Source organism: Coturnix japonica, chromosome 10 (assembly GCF_054131305.1).
Source record: "Coturnix japonica strain WE chromosome 10, WE-NBRP24, whole genome shotgun sequence".
Taxonomy (NCBI): Eukaryota; Metazoa; Chordata; class Aves; order Galliformes; family Phasianidae; genus Coturnix; species Coturnix japonica.
In genome coordinates this window covers 11,021,916-11,049,055 of record NC_140672.1, presented here as the reverse complement: position 1 = coordinate 11,049,055, position 27,140 = coordinate 11,021,916, and the positions used below count along the sequence as shown (strand labels likewise).

At 46.4% G+C, this 27,140-nt stretch overlaps 3 protein-coding genes and 1 long non-coding RNA gene across 4 annotated transcripts in view; all 4 read left to right on the top strand.

The window, feature by feature from the left end:
* LOC146759330 (uncharacterized) overlaps nt 1-2,476 on the top strand; it is an 85,676-nt gene extending 83,200 nt beyond the window's left edge. The window contains exon 4 of the long non-coding RNA XR_014932414.1: nt 1,302-2,476. This is a non-coding gene — a long non-coding RNA (uncharacterized LOC146759330). The remainder of the gene's footprint in view (nt 1-1,301) is intronic.
* A 12,847-nt stretch (nt 2,477-15,323) lies between these two features.
* LOC146759329 (growth/differentiation factor 9-like) lies at nt 15,324-19,522 on the top strand. The gene is made up of 2 exons (XM_085510637.1): nt 15,324-17,133; nt 18,159-19,522. The coding sequence occupies exons 1-2, from the start codon at nt 16,710-16,712 to the stop codon at nt 19,106-19,108; spliced, it is 1,374 nt and encodes a 457-aa protein (XP_085366763.1). The 5' UTR covers nt 15,324-16,709; the 3' UTR covers nt 19,109-19,522.
* A 1,072-nt stretch (nt 19,523-20,594) lies between these two features.
* Nucleotides 20,595-21,343, top strand: LOC146759328 (cytochrome b-c1 complex subunit 8-like). Its single transcript, XM_085510218.1, has 2 exons — nt 20,595-20,815; nt 21,134-21,343. Exons 1-2 carry the CDS (start codon nt 20,662-20,664, stop codon nt 21,226-21,228), a joined length of 249 nt encoding a protein of 82 aa, XP_085366344.1. The 5' UTR covers nt 20,595-20,661; the 3' UTR covers nt 21,229-21,343.
* A 3,708-nt stretch (nt 21,344-25,051) lies between these two features.
* On the top strand, nt 25,052-26,959 carry LOC146759327 (liver-expressed antimicrobial peptide 2-like). Its single transcript, XM_085510217.1, has 3 exons — nt 25,052-25,202; nt 25,606-25,742; nt 26,686-26,959. The coding sequence occupies exons 1-3, from the start codon at nt 25,146-25,148 to the stop codon at nt 26,720-26,722; spliced, it is 231 nt and encodes a 76-aa protein (XP_085366343.1). The 5' UTR covers nt 25,052-25,145; the 3' UTR covers nt 26,723-26,959.
* The last annotated feature ends 181 nt before the right edge of the window (nt 26,960-27,140 follow it).

Below are 27,140 nucleotides of genomic sequence, written 5' to 3'. Positions count from 1 at the left end.
GTTTTGCTTTTCCCTTTTAGTCTTGCTTTTCCCTTTCCCTGCTGCTTTTCCATTTTAGTCTTGTTTTTCCCTTTCCCTGCTTCTTTTCCCTTTTAGTCTTGCTTTTCCCTTTTAGTCTTGCTTTTCCCTTTTAGTCTTGCTTTTCCCTTTCACTGCTGCATTTCCCTTTCTCTGCTGCTTTTCCCATTCACTGGTTCTTTTCCCTTTTAGTCTTGCTTTTCCCTTTCCCTGCTCTTTTTCCCTTTTAGTCTTGCTTTTCCCTTTTATATTTGCATTTCCCTTTTATTCTTGCTTTTCCCTTTTAGTCTTGCTTTTCCCTTATAGTCTTGATTTTCCCTTTCACTGCTGCTTTTCCCTTTCACTGCTGCTTTTCCCTTTTAGTCTTCCTTTTCCCTGTCACTGCTGATTTTCCCTTTCACTGCTGCTTTTCCCTTTTAGTCTTCCTTTTCCCTTTCACTGCTGATTTTCCCTTTCACTGATGCTTTTCTTTTTTAGTCTTGTTTTTCTCTTTCACTGCTGCTTTTCCTTTTCACTGCTGCTTTTCCCTTTCACTGCTGCTTCTCCCTTTCACTGCTGCTTTTCCCTTTCAGTCTTGCTTTTCCCTTTTAGTCTTGCTTTTCCCTTAAACTGCTGCTTTTCCGTTTTAGTGTTGCTTGTCCTTTTTTGTCTTGCTTTTCCCTCTTAGTCTTGCTTTTCCCTTTCCCTGCTGCTTTTCCATTTTAGTCTTGCTTTTCCCTTTCCCTGCTTCTTTTCCCTTTTAGTCTTGCTTTTCCCTTTTAGTCTTGCTTTTCCCTTTTAGTCTTGCTTTTCCCTTTTAGTCTTGCTTTTCCCTTTTAGTCTTGCTTTTCCCTTTTAGTCTTGATTGTCCCTTTCACTGCTGCTTTTCCCTTTTGTGTCTTGCTTTTCTCTTTCACTGCTGCTTTTCCCTTTTAGTCTTGCTTTTCCCTTTCACTGCTGCTTTTCCCTTTCACTGCTGCTTTTCCCTTTTAGTCTTGCTTTTCCCTTTTAGTCTTGCTTTTCCCTTTTAGTCTTGCTTTTCCCTTTCACTGCTTGTTTTCACTTTTAGTCTTGCTTTTCCCTTTCACTGCTGCTTTTCCCTTTTATTCTTGCTTTTCCCTTTTAGTCCTGCTTTTCCCGTTTAGTCTTGCTTTTCCCTTTCACTGCTGCTTTTTCCTTTTAGTCTAGCTTTTCCCTTTCACTGCTGCTTTTCCCTATCATGGTCTTGTAATTTTGTAATTTTGCTATCAGTATTCCACATCATAACATAATGTCAAGTATGGATACTTCTCTTGAATGTGCAGTCCACAGAAGAAGACTACATATCCCAGAGAGCAACAGGAGTAACAATAAGTTACGGGACCAGGACTCTATATAATCTCGTTTTCAGGCTGGAGTGCCCTCCTTCTTCTCTCGAACTTCTCGGAGAGTGGGATGCGTTCCAGCCGTGTCGCCTAGAGTTCATAGTAGGACTCTCAGTTTTCGGGGACTCTCTCTCTCTGTTTCGTTCGATTTGTTAGCCTCAGTTATATTATATTGTGTTATCTTGTATTTCGATATCATATTTAGTAAAATAAGTTTTTCCTCCTTAGATTGTTGCTGTTTTATCCCACTCGCCTTTTCCCCCTACTTACCAGGCCCCGGGGGGGGCCCACGGGGTGGCTTCCCGTGTCACGGGCATAGGTAGATCTAAGTAACCCGTGACACCTATTAGTCTTGCATTTCCCTTTCACTTCTGCTTTTCCCTTTTAGTCTTTTCCCTTTCACTGCTGCTTTTCCCTTTTAGTCTTGCTTTTCCCTTTCACTGCTGCTTTTCCCTTTTACTCTTTTCACTTTCACTGCTGCTTTTCCCTCTTAGTCTTGCTTTTCCCTTTCACTGCTGCTTTTCCCTTTTAGTCTTTTTCCTTTCACTGCTGCTTTTCCTTTTTAGTCTTGCTTTTCCCTTTTAGTCTTGCTTTTCCCTTTTAGTCTTGCTATTCCCTTTCACTGCTGCTTTTCCCTTTTAGTCTTACTTTTCCCTTTTAGTCTTGCTTTTCCCTTTTAGTTTTGCTTTTCCCTATTAGTCTTGCTTTTCCCTTTCCCTGCTGCTTTTCCCTTTTAGTCTTGCTTTTCCCTTTTATTCTTGCTTTTCCCTTTCACTGCTGCTTTTCACTTTCCCTGCTGCTTTTCCCTTTTAGTCTTGCTTTTCCCTTTCACTGCTGGTTTTCCCTTTTAGTCTTGCTTTTCCCTTTTAGTCTTGCTTTTAACTTTTAGTCTTGCTAAAAACCCTTCTTAAGGCATCAGCACCATCAAAGAAGAGGCCACCCCGCCGGCAGCAATAGAAGAGCCCATGGGGCAGCTGAGGAGGCGGGGGCCAGGCAGCACCTGGGACACACACTGGCCCCAACGGACCCTTGTCATCACCGTCCAATTCAACCTCAAATAGAAAACAGAAAGACTGCAAACAATAAATTAACATTGAAAACAATTGAAAAACAAAGTGTTGGTATTGAGTGTTGGTATTGACATCGGCACAGCTGTTGACGCTTCCCCATCCTTGACGCTCTCTCCCCTTTTTCCTACTGCCGTGCAACTGCTGCCACTGTTGCATTCCAGACACGAACCCCACGGGCTTCAGAGAGGGCAATGGCAAACCTCTGCTCCTTTGGACCAACATCCACAGGCCGTGCTACAGCTGGGGTCAGCCAGCTGGAGCAGAACCACCAGTCCTGCTGGACACCAGGCTGAACCTGCAAGGAACCCACCCGGGCTGCCTTGCCGAACGCTGTCCTGGGCTGCGTGAGGCCAGGTGCCACCCGTGGGTGAAGGGCGGTTATCCCGCCCTCTGCTCAGCCCTGAGGAGGTCACAGCTGGAGCGCTGGGACCGCATCTGGGCTACCCAGCACAGGGGATAACAACACGCTTCTTCCCATTACGAGTGGACCATTCGGTTCTACCACTCCAGATCCGCAGCCCATCCCTGTACAACCGCTCTTAAGTAGGGACCTATACACTTCCTTCTTTGCAGGCATTTGAAATGTCTCTACAGAAGACAAAACCAGACAAAAATCTTTCCGTGCCTATTCACACCATGTTCCTAAGACAACACAGCTGGTTCTTAAACACGGTAGTACGTACCCTTGGTTTACTGCACAGCTGGTGAACAGAAAGTTCTCCAGCCTCACTACGGAATAAAGAACTCCACCATCATTCCCATGCTCCCTATGAAGCATACTGAGCTCCAACACTCACTCAGTCCCTCACTCAATCTTCCCCCTGCTAATGTTCTTCCATCTAATTCCACCTCACATCACAACACAAGCTGTCACAGCCTGGTGTACAGTCTCATCAAAGGGAACGCTGCTTGTTTGCCATCAGAATTCATTAAAAAATGAAACAATTCAACAACCAACAACCACTACTTCTCATATTACCTACAGGCAACAATGCCTGAAGAACTGGAGTGTCAGATGGCATGCAAAACATTACAAGTTGGCTCGTAGGAATGAAAGAATTTCATGAGAGAACGGGGTGTTGGTATTGATAACGGCACAGCTGTTGACGCTTCCCCATCCTTGACGCTCTCTCCCCTTTTGAATGCGGGCAATTTGAGTTGCTGTTTTTCTGTGTTTTCTTCTGTTGCTCTTTTAGCTTTTAACAGAGCTACGAGTTTTTTTCCCTGTTAAGGAGCTATCTCAGGTTTGCGATTCTGCACCTGCGAGCTTGACCTTGAAAGTCCAGGTGGACTGCCAATACTCCGGTATATTTTATAAACACTGCTGAGCTTTGTTTTCTTTTACTTTTTTTCCTCTCTATTGAAGAAAAAAAAAGGAAAAAAAAATGTTTTCTCTACTAAAATTTTTTTACCAGGGACTGTGTGCCATTGGTTCCTTTTTTGAGATGCTCCGAACATATTGGGTCATGTTTAAGCTAGCCACTTTTTCTTATGGAGCTATACAATTGTATAATGGATTGAAAGCATGGTTAGTAATGCTCACTTCGTATCTGCGTACAGCTTCAGAGGGAGCAACTAATGCAACTAATTATACAGAAATGGTGATTTTTAAGCGTGCTCCTCTTTCTTTCTATGAATCCTTTATGCAGTTTTTGAATGATCAGTGGGCCACACTCTTAATCTCCCTGATCTTACTGTTGATTATTATAATAATCTCACTCAGTATCTGGATTTATAACATCCGGAGGAAGTCTTCCCTAGAACCAGAGAATACTGAGTGGCAGGGAGTGTGGAGAGGCTTTGAAGAGATTCTCAAAGGACAGACATCTTCAGTGTTATGGAGCTTCACTCCTGAACACTTGAAGAATCCTGAGAGTTTGATTGCATATTTGAGGCAGGAATGTTGTGGCTCAGGCAGATCTCAGGAGGCACAAATGATTTTGGGCCTAGCTAATGCTTATCGGGCCTTAGTCAATACCATTCCTGAGAGGGAAGTTTTTGAAGCTGAGAGAGAGAGTCTCAGGGCCGAGAAGGAGAGTCTTAGAGCTGAGGCAGAAAAACTTTGGACTGAGAAGGTAGAGAGAGAAAAAGCTTTTAAAGCTGCGAGAAAAGATCTGTACCAACGAGACTCAATCTGGTACGAGAAAGAGAATCTTAGAGCTGACGCAGAAAAACTTTGGGATGAGAAAAGCTCCCTGCAATCCCAACTCAACACTCTCCAGTCCGAGCACAGCGCCCTCCGGTCCGAGCACGACACTCTCCAGTCCGAGCACAGCGCCCTCCGGTCCGAGTACAACACTCTCCAGACTGAGCGCGATGCCCTCCTGACCGAGCACAATGCCCTCCAGACCGAGCACAATACTCTCCAGTCCAAGTATGACACCCTCCAGTCTGAGTGCGGCACCCTCCAGGCCAAACACGATGCCTTCCAACCCAACTGCGATGCCCTCCGGTCCGAGCACAACACTCTTCAGTCTGTGCATAATGCCCTCCGGTCCGAGCATAACGCTCTTCAGACTGAGCACAATGCCCTCTGGACCGAGCACAATACTCTCCAGATTGAGCACAACGCTCTCCGGTCCGGGTACAATACTCTCCAGTCCAAGTATGACGCCCTCCAGTCTGAGTGCGGCACCCTCCAGCCTAAGCACGATGCCCTTCAACCCAATTGTGACACCCTCCAGACCGAGCACAAAACTCTTCAGTCCGAGCATAATGCCCTCCAGTCTGAGCACAACGCTCTTCAGACTGAGCACAATGCCCTCCGGACCGAGCTCAACACTCTCCAGACTGAGCACACTGCCCTCCAGGCCGAGCATAACGTCCTCCGGTTCGGGTACAACACTCTCCAGTCCAACTACAACAGCCTCCAGACTGAGCTTGGTGCCGTCCAGTTTGAGCGGAACGCTTTCCGAGACCAGCTATGTGCCCTCCAGGGTGAGTTGAATGTATTTAACCAACTACCAGGGGCACATGTAGTCCAATTGGGCCAGCCACTGGGGGCGCATGTAGTCCAATCTGACCAGCCACCGGGGGCACATGTAGTCCAATTGGACCAACCATCGGGGACACCAGATACAATGTTGGTTGCCCCTGTAAGAGGGTGAAAGACAAAACAAGTTTCAACTCAGTTAGAGAAAATGCAGAAGGAGTTAGAAGAGCGGAGGGAGTTAGGAGAGCAGGACTCAGGAGACTCAGGTGACTCGGGAGAGCAGGGGGAGTCAGAAGACCAGAAGAAGTTGGAGGAGCAGAGGATGTTAGAGGGGTATAAGAAGAAGATAGAGGAGCAGAAGAAGTTTGAGGAGCAGAAGAAGTTAGAGGAGCAGAGAAAGTTAGGAGAGAGGAAAAAGAAGGTGGGTTACCTGGAGGAAATAACACAAGCGTCAGGGTCAGAGTCAGAAGAGGAGCCAAAAGCTAGTTTTTCTTTACGAGAATTTCTCAAGTCCAAACTTATAGATGGGGCAGCCTCATCAATACAGTTGCCACCATCAACACCTGGGACTCTTGATAGAGCAAAAGGTGAGCAAAGTATTACGACCATTATTGATCGATCTTTTAAACTGAGTGAAATTCGAGATCTAAGAAAGGCTTACACACGTCAGCCAAAAGAAAATATGGTCACTTGGTTACTTCGCTGCTGGGACAATGGTGCCAACAGTGCGTGGCTCGATGGCAGTGAAGCTCGCCAACTGGGTAGCATTTCCAGGGACTCACGTGTGGACAGAGGTATTGGCACATGCCAAAATCGGTCCTACACCCTCTGGAAGCGGATGTTGATAGCGGTAAGAGATAGATTCCCCTTTAAACGGGACTTGGAGCCTGAGAGAAAGAAATGGACTGATATTGAGAAAGGTATCCAATTTTTGAGAGAAAATGCTCTGGTGGAAATGCTATACAGCCGCGAGTTCAATCGTAATGATCCAGACCAATTACATGATCCTGAAGCAGTCCGCGTTCCACGACAAATGTGGCGTGACTTTACAAAAGCAGCTCCAGAAAAGCATGCCAGTGCACTTGCATTAGTATATGGCAAAGGGGACAGGAAACCCTTTGTGAATGAACTAATTGGCAGACTTCAGGAACTTGAATTATTTATAAGCGCCACAGAAGTTAATCTGTATACTTCAGCCATTGTCAAAATTGTGGAAAGGTTAAACGAAGTGGAGGGAACACAAAATGATATTATTGACAAATTGGCTAATGTGCCTGATGTAGATGAATCCACGGTGGTACAAGATGATGGAAACCAGGATTTCCACAATCGCCTATTGAGGAAGCTAAACAACATGAGTTCCTCTCGACTTGTATCATCGAAAATCTCAACCATTAAAAAGAGACGTCCTCGTATTCAAGCAAATGACAATGATAAGACACCTCGTATTCAAGCAAAAGACGATAGGACTACACGTCTTGCCTTGTTGCGTTTCCTCTGTAGTCATGGGGAGGACATGAAGAAGTGGTGTAATTCATCCACCTCTGCACTTCAGGCACAAGTGAAAGAATTACAAGGTGAAACAACTACCAAGGTGAACTCTTCCAAGAAGGGGAGAGTTCCAGTTGCTGCAAGTCAACGAGGTAAACAATAGAGGGGCCCTGCCCCCAGCCAGGGGGGGGAAAGGGACAATAGAGTATACTGGACTGTGTGGATTAAGTGGCCTGGCACATCTCAACCACAGAAATATAAAGCCTTGGTGGACACTGGTGCACAATGCACCCTAATGCCCTCAAGTCACCAAGGGACACAACCAATATATATACATGGAGTGACTGGGGGTTCCCAAGAATTGACTATATTGGAGGCCGAAATAAGCCTCACTGGTAAAAACTGGCAGAGACACCCTATTGTGACTGGTCCAGAGGCTCCATGTATACTGGGAATCGATTACCTTAGGATGGGATATTTTAAGGATCCCAAGGGGTATCGATGGGCCTTTGGGATAGCTGCTGTTAACACAAACGGTGTTAAGCAGCTGTCAGCTTTACCTGGTCTGTCAGATCCTTCTGCTGTGGGGTTGCTCCAGGTAAAAGACCAAGAGGTACCAATTGCCACCAAAGTGGTTCACAGACGGCAGTACCGCACCAATAGGGACTCATTGCTCCCCATTCACAAGCTAATTCGCCAATTAGAAAATCAGGGAGTGATTAGCAAAACGCACTCGCCTTTTAACAGCCCCATATGGCCAGTGCGTAAAACCAGTGGGGAATGGAGGCTGACGGTAGATTACCGTGGCCTGAATGAAGTTACACCTCCATTAAGTGCTGTTGTACCAGACATGCTAGAACTCCAGTATGAATTGGAGTCAAAAGAAGCTAGGTGATATGCCACCACTGATATTGCTAATGCCTTCTTTTCCATCCCATTGGCTGCAAAATGTAGGCCACAGTTTGCTTTTACCTGGAGAGGTATTCAGTATACCTGGAACCGTTTACCCCAGGGGTGGAAGCACAGGCCAACAATTTGCCATGGATTAATCCGTGCGTGCACGCAGCTCCTGAGGACACTGAGCTGTATTTCTGGTTAAAATGCACAAAACAGCAACAGCCAACAAAGGTGGCTGCTGCCAGCTCACCTGACCAGCACCTCATGCTCTGTTGTTCTCTTTTAGCACAAACCATGCAGTACTAACACCACCAAAGCAGCAGTGCTGCTGTAAGCCCATGCTGCTCCTGGACCCCCCCTCTGCCTCACACCACAGGTCAGAAAGCAAAACTCAGAGGGGGAGCAGTGGAAATACAAACAGCAAATGCTCCCCATAAAGCTGCAATCCACCCAGCGGGCTGTTACCTCTCTGTTATTTTCATTACTTGGTATCAGCTGGGTTACAGATGGCTGCTCAGAGTTACCAGCTTCAAAAACTAGGTCAATGGTATCAGAGAGAGGAAGGAAACATAATGATCCTGGGCTTTACGAACCCAAACCATCCAAATAACAGCAGCCTAACAGAGAAGATGATTTCACTGAGAGTCCTCATTAACCCCAGGCCTGGCAGCTGCACTGCTGAGCGATCAGAGCAGTGAGAGGGGCAGAGGACCGTGCAGCTGCAGCTGCGCACTCAGTACCTTTTACCATTGCCCAGTAATTCCTATAGGAGTTAATCCTGCTGCGTAACCTTCCAGCAAACATAATCAGTAGCTCTCCAGCATTTCCTAAGACATAGTTAATTTTTTTGTTAGCAGGTTGGTTATGCACAAAAAGCAATACAAAGGGCACTACCACTGCTCTAATTCATACAGAAGTGCCCCGGATCAAAGACCAATGCTCCTGCACTCCTCCAGACCCCAGTTTCATACAACACATTCTGCAGCCAGGCTTCCCCTGCCCTCGTTCCCATGGGGATGGTTTCCCTATTCCAGCAGTACAGGCAGTTACAGCACACAGGGCTTCCAGCCGCAGTGTGGAGCAGAAGCAAACAGCTGTGTGCCAGGGAAGAGTGAGCACCAATACCAGTTACCTGAAATGTCGGTATTGAGGCCAAAGATTTGTGTTGTGAAAGCACAGCCACACTTACAGCCACAGAAACCTCCGCTGTGGGCTTTGACTGGGTCAGGTTATGGGATTTCTTCCCAGTAAATATGTAATTGTGGGTCTTTAGGTCAGAACAATCAAATCATATTTGAAGGACTCATTACAACAACGTTTAGCTGAACAAGTTTCCCAATTGAAAGCAAGTTGTAAGCATGTTTAAATGCTACACATCCAGTGCCCAATCTCTTTGAACCTATGGAGAAGAATTCTTGGGGAGCACCAAACATTGTATCACCCCAAGCAGGGACAGTTTAGTGTCTTAACCAAAGGGCTGCAGCAGCCTGGATAGGCATACAATGGGCTCAATGATACCGTTTAATATTTTATTAAATTAAGTGGACTTCCTTGGGTACAGCTGTCACACACCACGAGAGACCCCTGAGCCACAGCCTGGAAGCAGCTCCAGTCACTGAAGTGCAAACCATACCAATGGAAATAGCAGACACCTCGCTGCTGTCAGGGGCTGGATTGAAGAAGATAGTAATTAACATCCCCTAAAGTAAAACACATTCAGTTTTTCGCTACATTTATGACCTCTTCCTAATGTCTAAACCTCATTTTAATAAGATTATGCTGAACACGGTATACATCTATTGAATAATCTGTATATGTTTTACCCTTTTGTTGTACCCTTTTTAACACAGCTCATCCCGTGCAAATACCTCAATATCTTATTTGTGCAGAGAAGCAATGGATAAGGAGCTCATGGGACATTCTGTCCAACAAAAGCATTGCTGCTCACAACTTCTGTGCTTTCTTTTTTCACAGGTAATTACTGAGCCGGAATGTAAACGAAGCTTGTCACTACATTTAAAGAAACACTTGGGGATTGCACAGTGGCAGCACTGAGGAGCAGTGCAGGATGCTGCTCCATCGCTCCCAGGCAATTGTGGCCCATTTGTTTCTCTCACAGGCACCACAGAATGTGAGAGAAGTAAACAGAGAAGGACACCAGAGTCCCTCTGGGACAGGATCCCCATAGAACAGCCCCCCAGCTGCTGCCTGTTCTGCCATCAGGACACGCTCCTCCCCTGCATTAGAGAAATGAAGAAATGAGGGGCTCAGGGGTGTCAGTATGGTCACAGACAGTGGCAGGCATGCTGCTTTCTCTTGCAACACTCAAAAACAATGGTGTCTTTGTTGTGGGGAGGCTAAATAAATAATGCAGCTAGCAGATGACATAAAGAAAAGGAGCATTACCTGATTAAGTTCCAAATGTTGGCTGGGGCAGCTCCGCCACCCTCACAGGTAAACAAACAGCCGTGTGAGCTGGCAGCTTGCTGTTCTTTAGGGCAAAAAGTGCCCAGGGTGCATAGAGAGACACAACATGAAGATTCTTGGGTATTAAGTACCGTTTAGCACTGGATGATGTCTGATAACATGTATTTATTGTTATTATGCTTTAATTTACTGCACTGGAATGGATGAGTACATGAACCCAGTAGGAGTGGAACCAATGGCCCTTGGACATGGCTTCTGAAGAAAACCCAGCCATCATGCAAGGCAGCTCGAGCACATTTCCAGAAGTAAAAGTTCTATTATTCTACCAACCAAACTCTAAAGAGTATCAGAGGTCTCCAAACAGACATCACATTACATCACTACAGACATAACATTGAGCTTTACATACTGACCATCCACAGCTCCCAAGGCCATCCCTGGAATTCCCCTTGGAAGCAAAGAGATCAGCACTTGGAACTAAGAAAGTGACCACATCTATTATTGACAAGTCCGTAGTTGTTAATAGTTGTAGTGACTTATAGTTGCTGTTTACTCTGATTATTTACATTCATTCACTTTATGTTTATCCTGTTTTTCATTCGCCTCATGAAGAGCCTCAAAGCTCAAGCGCTGCCGTAACACTGCACACCCCTGACAATGAGTACAGGCACTGTGACCATCTGCACATCAAAAAGTCACAAATATCTCATTCTCAAACATAAAGCCTATGCTCATACATACGCACAGAACGAAAAATGTAAATCCTGCATCATTTGTGGCAACACACAGGACTGTATTTGGGCATAATTTTCTCGTTACCCACCCTCCACTCCAGCTTGGTGTGCACTGTACAGCCAGAGGAACCTGAACTTACCAGAGCGGGACACCCCCAGGAGCGCTGTGACCAACTTCACCCCCAGCTCAGCCCATTCACTGACACCTCAGCACCCTCCAGTATTCAGTGCCTGAATCCTCACCCACAGAATCATCACCCTTCTGACAGCAAAGACTATCAGGAAACGTTCCTGTCAGGTCATGAAATATTTAAACACATTTGATCACTTTTGAAAATGTACAAAATTAAGTTCCAGAGGAGCATTAAGTTCAGGTGGATCTCCAGGTCTGCCATACACCTGCAGTAATGGCGAGCTGATGTCACAAGAGCAGATGATGAAGAGGAAGGTGATAGAAACTGGAGTGTGTTTGAGACTTGGCACCAACCATATTTCTAGCACAGTCTTTCCTTTGCAGATAACTTTCAAAGAAATTAAAGCTTCATTTTAATAACTAAGGTTAAGAAAACATCACAAACAAAAAGGAACTAACTGTGATTAGCTCTTTTTTCCCCCCTTCTCATTGCTTTCAGCTGTCTGTATGGAAATTATACACGTCTATAATTATGTTTAAAGAACATTCACAGAACTCCTACTCCATTTGTGTTCACCCCACCCCTCCCAGCCCCATTCCCACCTGCTCAGCTCTGCCAGGTCCTGGGGCACAGTGTCAGAACCCCCAGTTCCAGTGTGGCCAATGCCCACCAGGAGCCCACAGTGACAGTCGGGCTCTGCACCTGAAGGCACGGGTTGGAGGCAGCCGGGTCATTTATCTCTTGGGATGAGCCCAGAGTCAGCCCAGCCATGGCTGGGAGCTCCTGGAGATTCCAGTAGGATAAGGACAATCTTCAGACATTTAAGGTATGAAAATCAAAGCGAGTGCATTTTCTGTTGATTATTAATTGGCCAGACTTGGGAAGATCTTCAGAGGGAAGAACAAAAGGTGCATCCCTAATGCAAATCCATGCAAAACAAAAATTAGTTCCTTTCTCCAAATCATGGGAAACGCAGCTGCTCAGTGACAGCTCAGAACTACTGAAAATAGGGAAGACAGCATTTGATCCCCTAAGATCATCGTTAGGGACACAGGGTTTGTTCTGCTAACTTTGCCCCAAAAACCCAGACCGAGTAAACAACCAGAGTGCAAATTATCAGCTGAAACAAACTCCAGCAAAGTCAGGACAAGGCAGCGAGCGAGTTCAACTCCAAAGCTGACTTCACTGTTCAAAGTTGAACAGGAGAGTTCAACTCCAAAGCACAGAGGTGGCTCAGAAGCACGGCAGCACTCCCACATCCCCGGCCCTACGCGTGCTCAGACTCGCAGCTCAGCACCAAACACAGCAGTCAAGAGGCAGCATCAGAGCACACGAAACCTCCCAGGCAGATTCATAAGTAAATCATTTGCATCTGCTCTCCCAAATCACTGGAAAGTCTGCTGGGATTTTCTCCCCCTCCCCTGCAAACACCTTTCCTTCCCAGCCACACCTCTGCCCGATTCATTCACTTTGGATTCCTGTTTTCCAGCTGCATGCTCAAATCGTTTCATGAGTTTTAACGTTTTCTCCTGGACTTTCACACCGAAGCACACACACACACACTGCTAAGAGACACTTCTTAAACACAACACATCCGAACATCTCACAACACAACTAAGTGCTCAGATCTCAGCAGCGCAGTGTATTCGCTCCCTGCCCCGTCCTGGCGCTCAGACCTTTGCTGCTCAGAGGAGACCCCGCAGTGACCGCAGGAATTAGCGATGCGGCTCAGACTGCGACCACACAGATTTTAAAGCCCAGAGAATGGCATGTCGATGCACGGCAGAGCCACCTTAGCCACGTAACGCCGCTTATTCAATCTACAGCAGGGCTCTTTTCACCACGGAGATAACATCACATGAGACACAATCATCGTCAGGACCATTTTGAGCAGACAACAGGACGCTGTACCTTTAGCGCTGTACAGATGAGAGCAGCATCCCTGGGAGGGATTTCCGAGAGTCCGTTTCCAGCCGGGACCGCTTCAGGCAGGAATCAGCGCAGTAACACCCGCACGGCAGCTCCCGAGAGCACAACTTCGGAACTTCCCCAAGCACTGCAGGGTTTCACCGGCCCCTCAAATCGCTGCATAAGCGATCCCTCCCCCTCCGCCCTTCCCAAATCCGTCTACCTCCGTCAGTCCCAAATCGCTTCCAGATGGGTACACGCACTCTCAGCTATTGGACCCGAGCGGCGCAACTCACGGAGCGGAGCCGACCCCGCTCGGCCCAATCCCCGCAGCGCTGCGCTCTGCCGGCCCGGCCCCGGGGAGGCACGGAGGTGGGGTCACAGGGAGACACGTGCGGCTGGAGCGGAGCTGCTGGGGAGAAAGGAGGAGGAGAACCCCCACGGACACGGGGAAAGGGCGAAGCGGCCGCCCCGAAGTCGCAGGAACGGGCAGCGCCGGGCGGAGCAACGGCGTGGGCTCCGGTCCGTGGAGTTCGGAGCGGCCACGAGGGGCTGCTTCACAGCCCAGTGCTTTTATGGCTGAGGGTCACACAAGGACATGCACGGCAGCACAACAAAACGAACGATTCCTTGTTTTCCTACCAGCCGGTGGCTGCCAGAACGGCTGGAATTGCTATTTTATTTAAAAACTATTTTAAAACATCCGAAAAATGTCACACGTGGGTACTGTTATTTACCTACCCCATCAGCTGCCCTGCGCCAGGTGACAGCGGCAGCATCAGTGCCGTGCTGCTGCTTGTAGGTACCTTCCAACGTGAGGACATGGCAGATCTCAGCTCTGTAGCAGCACAAAAACAGGAGGAAGAAAGCCAAGCATCAGCACCCACCTCCTGGCTTGTCAGGAGGGGGTTCATTTGGGTTTTTGTCCTTCCCCTTTATATAGAAAAAGTAAAATAGAAAAGGGTGAAGGTCTTCTGCCAACCTGTCTCTGCATATATTACGAGCGCTTTGGTTGTTCTTAATGACCAACCAGCACACTCTAACCACATGTGCTTTTCCCCAGACCATGCAGCTGATGACAGCACTGCATGGTATCGCCCTACAAAGAATCCACGCTAACAGCAGCACTGCAGAGCCACCACCTCACCTCCTGCCTTCCTCCTTAACAAAGGGCACAGCCTGAGCTGCCCCATGGCCCTGGTTGGATTGAGCAGCCAAGGAATGAGCTCTCATCGTTCTTTTTTAATGAACACCTGATTACAACAAGGAGAGACCCACCAGCTTCTACGCAGTATAGGCTGAACGGGTGAGGATGTGAGTGCCATGTTTGAACACTACGTATCAACATTTATCACCTCACATAACATGGCTGATGGGAAGCAATGAGTGGATGAGTTGTAAACCAAGATTTCAGTACAGAAGAGCTCTAAGTGAGCACTCCACAAGCACATACCTTCACTGCAGCAGGACTGAAGGGACTGGATGAAGCCAAGCAGCCCCAGCAGCCCATGAGCAGAGGAGGGCCAGGCTCCATTCCAGTGGCCAAAGCAGGGCCGTGCTGTGCCAGGCAGTTGTTTTCACCAAGGGTGAAGTACAGCTTTTCTCACATTGCTGCCTATTCAGTCACTGAACTCTACTAAATGAACCAACTGACTGACTACCCTGCCAAGAACAGTTATTAATTCCAGTGGTACAAACTGCCCAGTCTCTCAATGCTGTGCTATATGCTCAGCTTCCTGCTGGTAATGCATCCAAAGGAGCAACAGTGCACCTATGCAGTGTGCCTTGCTCCTGGCATGGAGAACACAGCTCATCACAGCACTGCGTGCAGCAAGCTTCATACTCAGAGCAGGACACAGCTCCACAGCAGGCACTGAGCTCACAGTTACAGTGTAGAAGTAGTTAGCTACAGACCTACAGCATTATCAAGGGACCTTACAGAGAGCACCTGTTGCTTCTTGTATTTCACAGTACTCTGAATCAGCCCAACAAGCCCAAGTAAAACACTTGGTTGGGGCAGAACAGCTGCACCTGCAATTGATGCTTCCGCTCTCTCATGGAAACAAACAAATGTCATTATCTTGCTACAGGGCAAAGCACCAAGTCTTCTCTGCTTCATAGAAATTCAAAGATTGCCATTAGTTTGTGATAGTACAAATGAGGTACTTGGTGTTTCCCAAGGAAGAAGAAAGAAAAGATATTGGAGAGCAGCTTTAATAGTCATGAAACAGCAGAAACCATCATCATCATCATAGTCTCGTGCGGGTTGGAAGGGACCTTAGAGATCATTGAGTCCAGCCCCCGGGATTCGAGCCTCTGTGTAGCAGAGCGGCACTTCTACCACTTGCGCCACAGGGGGGATTCGAACTCCGGGCCCCAGCGTTGCAAGGCGGCATCCTTAACCACTGCGCCACCGGGGCACACATCATGTTTGTCTGACGTTAACACAGGGAGGGAATGGTTTACATGCACAGGAGAGCAGCAGATCAGCTCTTCAGGTGTCACTGAAGGATGCATTTCTAAAACAAACAGAAGTACCGACCTCATCCAAAGCGCTGTTACACAGATGGCCTTAGACCTGATGGCATCCCCTTATCTCATCACAGTCAGAACAGCTCTAAGAGATCTAAGCAAAAAGGTTATGTTGTTTCACATTAGAGATTGGTTGTTGGAGATGGAGGGAGAAAAGCAAACGACCACACCTGTCATTGACATATGATCAGCTAATCTCATTTATTGCTTGGCTGCGTGTACATTTATAATACAGATAATTAGCTCATACATAGTGCAAAAGCGGAGCTCATCATTGGTTCCCAATTACATACCATCCCCAAGTATCTTTGCAACTTGGAGTTATCATCCTGATAGTTACTCCCTTGCTGAGTTCACAAAACCATGGCTAGTTTCTCACCATCACAGGGCATCCTGTTGCTCTTGCTGTCCTTGCAGGTGGTACAGCTGCTTGTTTAGCTGCACTGTGTTTATGACCCTTCTCAGCTAACTAGCTGTCAATAACACTCCAAAATTGGTATCTGAATTAAACCTTCCATTCCAAATGAAAGAATTCTGTAAGTTAATTAAGCATTCTCTGAACAAGCACACCTTATTTAGAAGCCCTAAGATGCAAAAGCCAGATTACAGGTGACACTTCACTAGATTACCAATAGCACAGCTCTAATTAAAACCATCTGGCATGAAAACACGTTTTCCTTACTAAGTAAAACAAAACTCCACCCCTTTCCTTACATCATGCAACGAGTTTCTAAACACACCAAGCACTCACTACTACTCCAGATGGAATCTTTAGGAGCAACAATATTTAGCATCTTATATATATTTAGCAATGATAACTGGTGCTGTTGCTGAACTTCCTTTAACAGCTAACACCCTGATACCGGAGTGCCGGCAGATCGCGCTCACTCAGCCGGACCGGCGGCATCACTTGGGCTCCCGGCTCCCCCTGGGGGCTGATCCACGAACATGGTGCACTGCAGTTTTCACCAGGTGGAGAAGTTTAACCCTGAGAAGCAGCGTTTGTTGGTGAGACGCTTCCACGTGCAGAGACTCAGCCCGGCCGCACACACACGCACGTGGATTCCACAGCCAGCTGCGGATCTTCCCCTTTGGTTTCTAATCACAAAGAAACCTCCCTTTAGAGTCACAGCTGAAGCATATATAAGGGCTCGCACTCGTGTGCGTTCGTTTTTTCTTGAATATTTTGGGGGAGGCGTTGTTAGGCTGCAGCTCTGAAGAGCATGGAGGGTACCTGGAGGGTCTGTGTTTGTTTCTATTGCTGCATTCACTGGTTTTCTTTCAGCATCCAGTGCTCCCCCCGCTCCAGGGGTCGCACAGCTCCAGACAAGGGCTCCGGGCTTATGAGAGCTCCTGAGCTCCGCGAGCTCTACCCGCTGCTGCGGCTGCCCAAGGGAGCGAGCCAAGGCTGTGCGCTCCTGCCCCCCCTGCTCAAAGTGCTGTCCGACCAGGGATGGGAGAGCTGGGAACGTGGGACCCCCAGGCTCCAGCTGGACTCCCGAGCCCTGCGGTACATGAAGAGGCTGTATAAGATGTACGCCACCAAGGAGGGAATCCCAAAGGCCCACAAGAGCCACCTCTATAACACTGTTCGACTTTTCACCCCGTGTTCTGAGTGCCAGCACTGCCACAGGGACCTGATTACAGGTAGGTGATCAGGTAGGTGATTTACAGCACAGGCTGCTGGAGGCGTTTTGGTTTTTAACAGGCAGCCTCATGCCAATGTCTCCTAAATACAGCAGCAGTTAAAGCAGTGGTCTGAATCCAAATCAACTTGGAGCAAATTTGGAGGCTGCTGTTGAAATTCATAACTTTAGATAAAAAAAAATCATTAACATAAAGTTGTAAGTTTATTAAGATCCACAGAGACCACATCTGACTCTTAACCCTTTGCTTCTCTGTGTTTGAAGATCACTTAATGCACTTGTGTCTACCAAAGAACAATCTCTAACTCAGGAAAGCAGCAGTGCTGAGCAGTAAGAGAAGCAGCAGTGCTGAGCAGTAAGAGAAGCAGCGTGCTGAGCATTCAGCTCTACACCTGGAGAGAAGGCCAGCACGGGGCTTCATCAGCCTCAGAATGAGACAGAAATTGCAGTAAATACAAATAACATCATGGGAAATGACAACAAACAGCGTGTACTACAGTAGGGACAAATGAGACAGAAATATGCATTCAGAATAGCTTGGAAGCTGTCATTCTGTTTCATGAGAGAGAAGCAAACTGACAGAAATGACTTTCTGCTTTGCTGTTAGTCAGCATCACTGGCAGCTGTTGGTCAGGAATGTGTGAGTAGGAACAATAACTGCAGCTAATGCTAAAAATCTAAAGTTTTAAAGGGAACATGGCAGCACACCCGTTAGAACTTACATCATTTCATGGTTTCCTGCACAGTCCAAAGGCTCTGGTTCCTTTTTCCCCATTGGAACTGCCAACTTTGTGTGCTGTTCCTTAACTGCACTCAGTGCCTCTTAGAAACCTTGGGCCTTCTTGGTTTTGTTGATAAGTTTTGGTTCTGACTGAAGTAGACATTCCATATAATAAAAATATGGGCATCTAAATTGGTTTCTTCTGCTGCTTACCAATTTCTGGTGATCCACTATGTCAGAGCATTTATGTACCGGTGGCAAATCAAGATGCATTAACTGTGCAAGATCTTTGTTTCTCTTTTCAGGAGACCTTCACTCAGTGAATCTGCTCTTCAACCTGGACCGTGTTACTGCTCTCGAGCACTTACTCAAGTCTGTCTTGCTCTACTCATTTGACACCTCAGTTCCCACTTCTTCCTTTACGAGCACGTGCCATTTGGCTGTTAAGGAGCATGATTCTTCTAGCCAAGAATGTCCCAGCATTTCACACTCTGTAGCTTTTAGCCTGCACTTTGAAGTTAGAAAGCGCAAGTGGATTGAGGTTGATGTGACTTCTTTTCTGCAGCCTCTCATTGCTACTAACAGGAGGAATATTCATATGGCTGTGAACTTCACTTGTCTGATGGGTAACCCACAACATAACACTAACCAGGATAATCTCATTAATATGGCTCTGGTCCCCCCTTCTCTTCTTCTTTACCTAAACGATACCAGCGAGCAAGCTTATCACAGGTGGAACTCACTTAGACACAGAAGGAAAAGCCCAGCGCGGCCCAGGCAGAGGAACAGCCTGTTTGCTGATGTGACAGGTGACAAAGGAAGAGAGAACACGCAGGTTAAAAGGGCATCCAGGCATCGAAGGGAAGAGAATCTGAAGGAAGCTCCAGCAACTCCGCCTCAAAACCTGAGTGAATATTTCAAACAATTTCTGTTTCCTCAAAACGAGTGCGAGCTTCACAGCTTCCGTTTAAGCTTCAGCCGGTTAAAATGGGACAAATGGATCATAGCACCGCATAGATACAGCCCTCAGTACTGCAAGGGTGACTGTCCAAGGGTGGTTGGGCACCGTTATGGCTCACCTGTACATACAATGGTGCAGAACCTCATATATGAGAAACTGGACTCCTCTGTTCCCAGGCCCTCCTGTGTTCCTGCTGAATACAGCCCTCTGAGCGTCCTGACCGTAGAGCCTGATGGCTCCATAGTCTACAAAGAATACGAGGACATGATAGCTACTAAATGCACTTGTCGGTAGGGGGTGCACCTTAACCTGCTTCACACTTGCTTTAGGTGTTTTGTAATCTCAGAATATTTGTGGTGTTTGTGTAATTCTGACGGCTCTTTCAAACTGAATAGGAGCATGGAGTTAATTAGTGGGTGTTTATATAATAGCACTGTTTTTGTAGCCACTCGGGCTTTCTAGAATGTGGAAATAAATGTAAATATCTTTTTATTGGAATAATGTTGCATTTGAACAGAAGTGGTTTCAACTACCAGGTGCCTATTTTAAGCTGTTTTGGTACAGATTTAATAATAAATAAAATGAGTGCCTATCACACATATCACTTGAATTCAGTGTCTGCTAGTCTTACTTTATATAAAGAAATCCTTTGTAATGGCACTTCTGTTAAGCTTCTGGATAAGAGGAAAGGCTCATGTTAAAATTATTCTCAGTATTTCATTCTTTTTCCTTTCCAAATTTCCAGCCCCCCCCCCCCAGTGTTTTTCTTGTAGTAGGAATGTTGCAGAAAATGCTTGTTTCAGGATGAGAACAACTCAAGCTAAGAGAGCTTTGGCTGCAGCTCACACAAAGGGGGCTGCTTTTGGTAGGGATTTTTTAATAGAATATGGTGCTGTTTTGAGTGTGGGGGTTTTTTTAGTTGCGAAGAATAGCTTTTAAAACAATTTGTGAGCATGTTGTTGCGTAAACTCCCGTTCTCTACCAGCCCTTAACATTAGATCATGACTCACACGGCTCCGTGGGGCTTAGGCTGGGAGCACAGCCTGGTGGGGACAGCACGGAGCCCAAGGACTGTACATGGCTCACAGGGCACTGGCAGGGCAGCAGACGTGCTTTAGTCCCTCGGCATGAGCCTGGAGCTGCGGTGCTGCCTGACACAGCCCAGCTCTGCCCATTGCGTTGGCCTGAAGCTGCTGAACTAAAAATAGTGCTGACTTTGGCGCTGTGTGAGGTTCATCTCACCAAGGGCTCCAGGCGAAATGGTTCCACGTCAAACAAAGTCCTGCCTCAGCTTGGTGCTGTGTCTGATTGGCTTTAAAAAGGGTTGCTTGCTGAATGTACGCCACTCCCACCGATCCATTCCAAACGATGGGAGCTGAGCTCTGCCAAACGTGTGTGTATTTGAAGCCGCCTCCTTTCACATTGTGGCTGCGGCTCTTTCAGCAGTGACAGATCCTGGCAGCGCCCTGTGGTGCCTTTTCTCACAGTTTTTAGGGCGTTTTGGCGTTTTTAGGGGATTAAAGATGCTGCGCACCCTGCAGCTGGTTCAGCAGAAGCGAACACGGAGATGTGAAGTTATTCGCTCTTTATCACGAGTGTGGAAAAGTCAATGGAGGACAAAGCATTCAGGCTGTGGAAGCTGTAATGGGGGCAGCTACAGAAACGTATCACCTCATATCAGAAACGTGATGGATCCGAGGGCGCATCCTCTGCGCAGTGATAACGCACCCATTGCAACCAATGGCGACCAAGGGCCGCCTCGCCGCCAGGAAGCAGAAGCAGCATGTGAGGTTCCGTTCTGAGTCGCGCTGCAGCGGGGCGGTGTGACAAGGTGACACGGTCCGGCCATGGGCATCCACTTCGGGAACCTGGCCCAGGTGCGGCACATCATCACGTACAGCCTGTCGCCCTTCGAGCAGCGCGCCATCCCCAACGTCTTCTCGGACGGGCTGCCCAATGTGTGGCGGCGCTTCAGCTCGCAGGTCTTCAAGGTGGCGCCCCGTGAGTAGGAGCGGGGCTGAGCGGGGGCCTGATGGAGCTCGGGGGGGCACAGTGAGCAATGGGGTCTTATGGTGGCAATGGGGCTTTGTAGTGGCAGTGGGGTCTTATAGTGGCAATGAGGCTTTATTGTGGCAGTGGGGTCTTATAGTGGCAATGGAGCCTTATGGTGGCAATGGGGCCTTACGGTGGCAGTGGGGCTTTATGGTGGCAATGGGGCTTTATAGCGAGGTGTCATGGCTGTGTTGCCGTAGAAGCACAGCGGGCAGCCCGTGCTGCTCTGTGCCGTGCCCTGTGTCAGTGTTTCCTTTCCGTTTCCAGCCTTCCTGGGCACCTACCTGCTGTACTCGTGGGGCATGCAAGAGTTTGAGAGGCTGAAGAGGAAGAATCCTGCTGACTATGAGAATGACCAGTGACTGCACCGCTCAGTGTCACCGCTCTGCGTTACTTGTTCCATTGCTCATTCACGGAACCAGAGGGACGGGGAGATAATACATAATAATGCCTAATAAACTTTAACTTTGGCCTGTATCTTTATATGAAGTCTGTGTCTTACATTGTTTAAGGTGAATTATACCCCGTTATCTGTCAGGTGAATGCCATACAGAGATAACAGTACTAAAATCCTCTAAGCTCAAATTGCTTTATTTCACATTTCTCTCTGACTCTATTTTCTAGATACATTTCTCAGTGTATTCAGTTGAAGGCAGCCCTGGCTACAGTACAGGTGATGAGAAATAGCAGAGCATTGGTGAGCAATTTGATCTTTTTATCCTCCTCTCACTGGCCACTTTTTGCTTGAATTAGAACATATTCCAGTCTGTGTACCTGTGAAGAACAGTCTGATATGATACTGACAAAAATTGCCCAGCCTGACTGATGGTTCAGAATTGAATATGAGCTTTGATCCTTTATACAGTTACCAGGTTATCATATTTATTAATAATAATCAGATGATAAACTGCAATTCTGATGTTTGGTTAGCGTTAACTGGCTGAATTAAAAGCAGTTCCTAGGGAACTACAAGGAAGTAAAAGGATTATTTTAACACCCAAAGATGATTTAAGGAACTCTATTACTACCATTAAATTTTCAAATGCATGACTACAAAATTCACCCCGGGGCTCTTACATGTATGACACGTTTCCCTCTGCAAAGTCCAGAACATTTGGCCCATTCCTTTATCTTTTATTTTTCTTAGTGTTGAGCTGTCTGCCTCAAATTCAAGCAAAGTAACACCTTTATCTCCCTGTCACGCTATTCCTGTAGCTGGTACTGAAAATTTATCTAATCTGGAGAGTGTGACGTTCTTCTGTGATAGATCGTTTGTGGGTTAAGGGCTGAGCTGTCTGGAAGTCAAAGATGCTCAGTCTCTCACTTCAGCAAGCTGTGGATATACACTTCCAATAGCTGCAGGCTTTCTTGTTCTGTACTCCCAAGTGCAGTCTGAGGTTGGCAGAAACAAGCAAAGCAAGCTACTCAGTGCTGTAAGTTCTGCTAAAAATAATCTATTTCAGTTCTATTTCTACTTAAGCAAGGGAAGAATAAACTGGGTTCTCCAATTCTGAGCAGCCAAACATGTCGGCAGCCATACTTCATTCAGAACTCTTGTTTGGGTCTTATTTACTTACCCTCAAACAGCAACAGGAGTTGATTCGTAGCCTGAATAACAGGACATCTAAGGTTTCGTACTGTGGGAGTTTGAGTCAATACTTCCTTTTTGGTACCTCTCAGCAGTTCTGTTGAGCATGAGCAGCTCAGAACAGAGCCCAGCCTCTCGTGAGGTCTCTGCTCCCATTCACAGACAGCTGAACTATGTCCAGACCAGCTGCTAGACTGCTGTAAACAGGTGGCAAGTTCAGCTGCCACTGCTGAGTTTACCTACAACCCAGCAGCCCCGTGAGCTTCAAGCGACAGCACCGCTGCCAGGCCCTGGCTTTTAACCTTCATGCTGCAGGGTCAGCAGCTGGGCTGGAGCTGCTCCCTGTCTGTTCCTGCTGCTGGCAGCACCTGCTGCAATCCCGCTGAGCTGTTCTCATCTCTGCAGTTGCCTGCGGGCCCAGCCGTGCAGCAGGGAGCAAGAAGCAAACCTGGCACATTGACATGCTGCTGCAGTGATGGCTCCCACCTGCCAGGTGGTACGTGGGAGCTCAGCTGAGCAGCATTTCAGAGTCTGAACAATGCAGCTGAAAATCAATCTGTCCCCTCATTTATTTCTGATGTTCCTTCACTAAATGCTAAAAGTGGCAACATAGCAATGTTTTACATTCTTTTCAATTGTTTAAACAATTGCAGTGGCTATCTACTGGCCTGCAACAGACATCTGGACTGCACTGCATTTGCACACATGGAAACAATCAGTCCCTTTTTTTTCTTGCACAGATGAAACAGATGCAGCCCAGAAGGGATCTGCAACTACAAAGACACTATAAAGAACTTATAATACACAACAATTTTGATGTATCATCACACGACTAGTTTTAGCTAGCAAAAAATGCTGAGAAACAATGACATGCTGGAGGCACTGCTCTTAGAGTTGAGATGCCATTCAAACCTGTGCTCCACAGGTGAAGGCAGTAATTAAAACTCAGTTGTATGTAAAGAAAGGATTCAGTAGAAGAAACAGTTGAGAAATTCACAGCAAAATGTAAAAAAAACAACCAACCAACACTGAAGTTCAGCTATTTGATCTGCAGTGATTATGTGAGACCCAAGAATGCAAAATAAAGACCAGTTTTGATTCCTCCTCACAGGGAAGCAAGACAAATAAGGGGAAGTGGGAAAATGTAAGAGGAACGCCAGGAAAGGAGCAAATCTTCCTGCAGTGGGTTGGAGGCAATATGCTGCAAAGGGCTTTCATTTAATCCCAGTGAAATTTGGGCTTCGCAGTAATCATTTGTAGGCTGGAACCTGACAACCAAGCAGGCATTATCTTAATCTATGTAACTTGCCTTCCACGCTGGCACTTATGCCTCCATATTGGGCAATCACAGAAAACTGTAGCCTACTGCATTCACATTTGGATTTATAATGTAGCTGAAGCACAATTATTTTGTACAGTACCTGAAATATTTGTTTTTAAACAGACTGCTTCCAAATCTACGTGCAGAGCTTGACACAGCTATACTGGTGTTCTGCTACTCTGCAACTGAAAAAAGTCATTTCCTTGACAGATACAGCAAACCTGGACATACGTGGTAGCTGGGTGCATGAAGCATCACAGCCAAAAAGGAGTAAATAGTGACAAGGTGCATTTACAGAGTAGTAATCTTAGACACACACCTACTCCTACTTGTCTCAGTGGGAGACAAGTGGGGGAAGCATGTTTCAACTTTGATATTTTGGAAGAAATGGGAAGCAGTATGTAGTGCTTTTTAAACATTATTTTCTCTGGGCTGTTGGCAATCTTCTATCACCACAGAAGAGTTTAAGATTTCCCTTAATTACAGTCTGCCTGTCCACATCAGTGGGAGTTTTGTAGGCACCTTTCAGAAGATGAATCGTGAGGTAGACTATGAGATACAGAGGCAGAGTACAGCAGAGAGCATTCATCTCCATAAACCAGTCTTGCTACATAGAGCAACTCACCTCCATAAAATCCTTGCAGCCATCCCTTCTACTTTTTTGCTTAGCTATCTAGAGATTAACTGCACATGAGGATCCTTGAAAGGACAGATCTGTGATTTACCTACCAAGTAATAACATTATTTTGACATTCCAAACCCCACATGGAAAATATTATATCTGATTCTCAAGTACTGCTTTGTGGGAATAAAGGTTAAATTATTTGCTTGTGATTCTTTCACACACCAAGAATGAGAAGCAGAGTCGAAAGTTTGATTCTCTGCTCAAAATACTCTCAGGAGAGCAGTATTTACCTCCCAGCTGGCAAACTCAGAGCTGTGCATGCTGTGAATGTCACAGAAGTCAAATAAGGTTATGGCTTTTTGATCTTCACCATGAGACTGTTGGCCACCCACACTTTTACTTGCAGGCACACAAGGGAGTTCTGGTAACATGCTAGATAGGTGTTAAAGAAAGAACAGTTGGCAAATCTGGTAAGCTGACCAGACAAAGTACAAGTGGAAGGAGAGTAAATCATTAGCTAGATAGATAGGCCTTGAACCAGATCGCTTCAGTAGATGCTAACTTTGTAATTCCCTCTTGCTCCTAAATGAACTTTGTTCCTGTAATGACTGGCAGCTGATGCAACGATAAGAGAATGAAGCCTATAAAAATCTGGCTGTAGCTTGGGAAGTTCTATTCGGGGCTCTTCCAACCTCCTCCACCCACAGCTGCTCCTACAGTTGAAGTGGCAGCTCATCCTGTGAAGATGCACTGTTGGAAAAGCATGGCATTCCTTTTATTCTTCTCACTGCTGCTCAGTCAGGTAAGCACAGATTACTGTTTGAAGTGCTAGTTCAGATGTCAGACAGCAAAGACGTGCATGAACGAGAGGAACTGGCAGGAGTCAGCAGTGTGGGTAGAGCTCTTTTGGGGGACTCAGCATCCCAAAGAAGCAGAGTGTCTGCCTAGTGAAGATGGGTCACTTGCTCAGTTACTTTTCAGAGTAATTGTGCCTTCCCTCCCAAAGTAACTAAAATGCTGATTTTTAATAACTATTTCTTTAGGACTTGGATACAAACAATTATGCTTTAAGAGAGCAATGTCTGAAAACAAGGAAGATTTAAAGTCCTTCACTTAGTAATGCTTAAGATGATTGACCCGAGCATCAAAATGACCCTCTGCCCACTGCTGCTGCATGTTGCTGACAGTTGGCTGCTCTGTTCCAGGCACACTCTGCTTCCCTGCACCAACCACAGCCCCTCCAGAGACAGAAGCGGATGACACCTTTCTGGAGAGGAGTCTCACTGAGACCCGTTGGAGCCTCATGTAGGGATAACAGTGAATGCATTACAATGCTATGCAGGTACTAACCCTAATCAACATCATGGCTTGGAGACGTTTGATACTGTGTTATGTGGAGGAAGTTCCTACTTCTTCTCAATCAATTAAGATATGAGATTAACTCTGTGCATAAAAGAAAAAGATGCCAGGAATAAGGATGGAGCAATAGATTGAGACCTCTTCTGTTGGCAGTACAAACAGAACAGAGTCCAAGTGCCCTTGATGACAGGCCTGAGCCATTGCAGTGCAACCCCAGAAAAGTCATCTTAGAAAGAGAAAAAAGAACACAGAGTTCGAGACTGAATTTAGGTACTGAGGCCTTAAAAATTAATCCTTAAGGCCAAAATAATTCACTTTAAAGCATATATTAATTAAAAGGGACTAGTTCAGCTCTCATTTTGAAGAGAGCTAAAATACTAAAGCAAAAATTCCTCAGTTGCCATGCACACGAAGTATGAGTAAATTGTCCAAATCCATATAAAAAGTGATGTTGAAGTTACTTGGTGACTGAAAGCTGATTTTGTGGCACCTACTGTACTGCCAGAAAGCAAATGGAAGAAGAGCAGAACATATACATCATCTAGATGCAAATGCTACAGGAAATGGTAGTCAGGCTCCTCTTTTGCATGCATTTGAAATGCTTCTTGTGGTTCTACCAACTAGTATGGATGAACTGTAACAGCAGCTACAGGAAGATAAATAGACAGAAAGGTGTCTCTTATGGGTAACTTGTACGCCACTATCTGACTACTGGGTCAGACCTGGGTAAGCTGTTCTTTGCAGTTACCATGAGAAGCAAAGAATGTAAAACGAATAAAGTCAAACTGAATTAAGTCAGTGAGATAACAGCAGCACTGCTGCAATGGCTGAGTAAGATGAGCACCGCTAGGGCTGGATAGACTTGTGTAAGCCCTACATGGCCGCCAGTCTGAGCTGTCAGTGCCTGATGATGTTTTGTCCTCCAGGAAGAACCGCTGCTTCCTTAGAACTGCCTCCGAGTGACCTGCCTCTAAGAACACCCACTGCTGTTACTGCTGCCACGGCTCAGCTCTACTTGTGACGTATTTATTGACCACTCAGAAGCTACGACAGCAAATCAGCAACAAGTACATTCGACTTTCCTGCCACAGGAACTGGTAAAAGGACTTCAAAAAGATGGAGAGCATTCGCTCACCGGGGTTGTACCTCTGCAGCACGCACTGAGGATGGCCAAGCTCAATAAAAGGACTCTGCATCTCATGTTTGTTTTGTTTGTAATTGTTCATATATATATATTTATTTTAAGGTGCGTATTAAAAGTTTATATTCCGCAAACTACCTGGGTTTCCCCTTGCATCCTGTGACCACAGTGTCTGCTGACGGCACATCAGGCACTTCAAGCAGAAGTGCTTATTTCACAGTGGACTTTAGACATTTATCG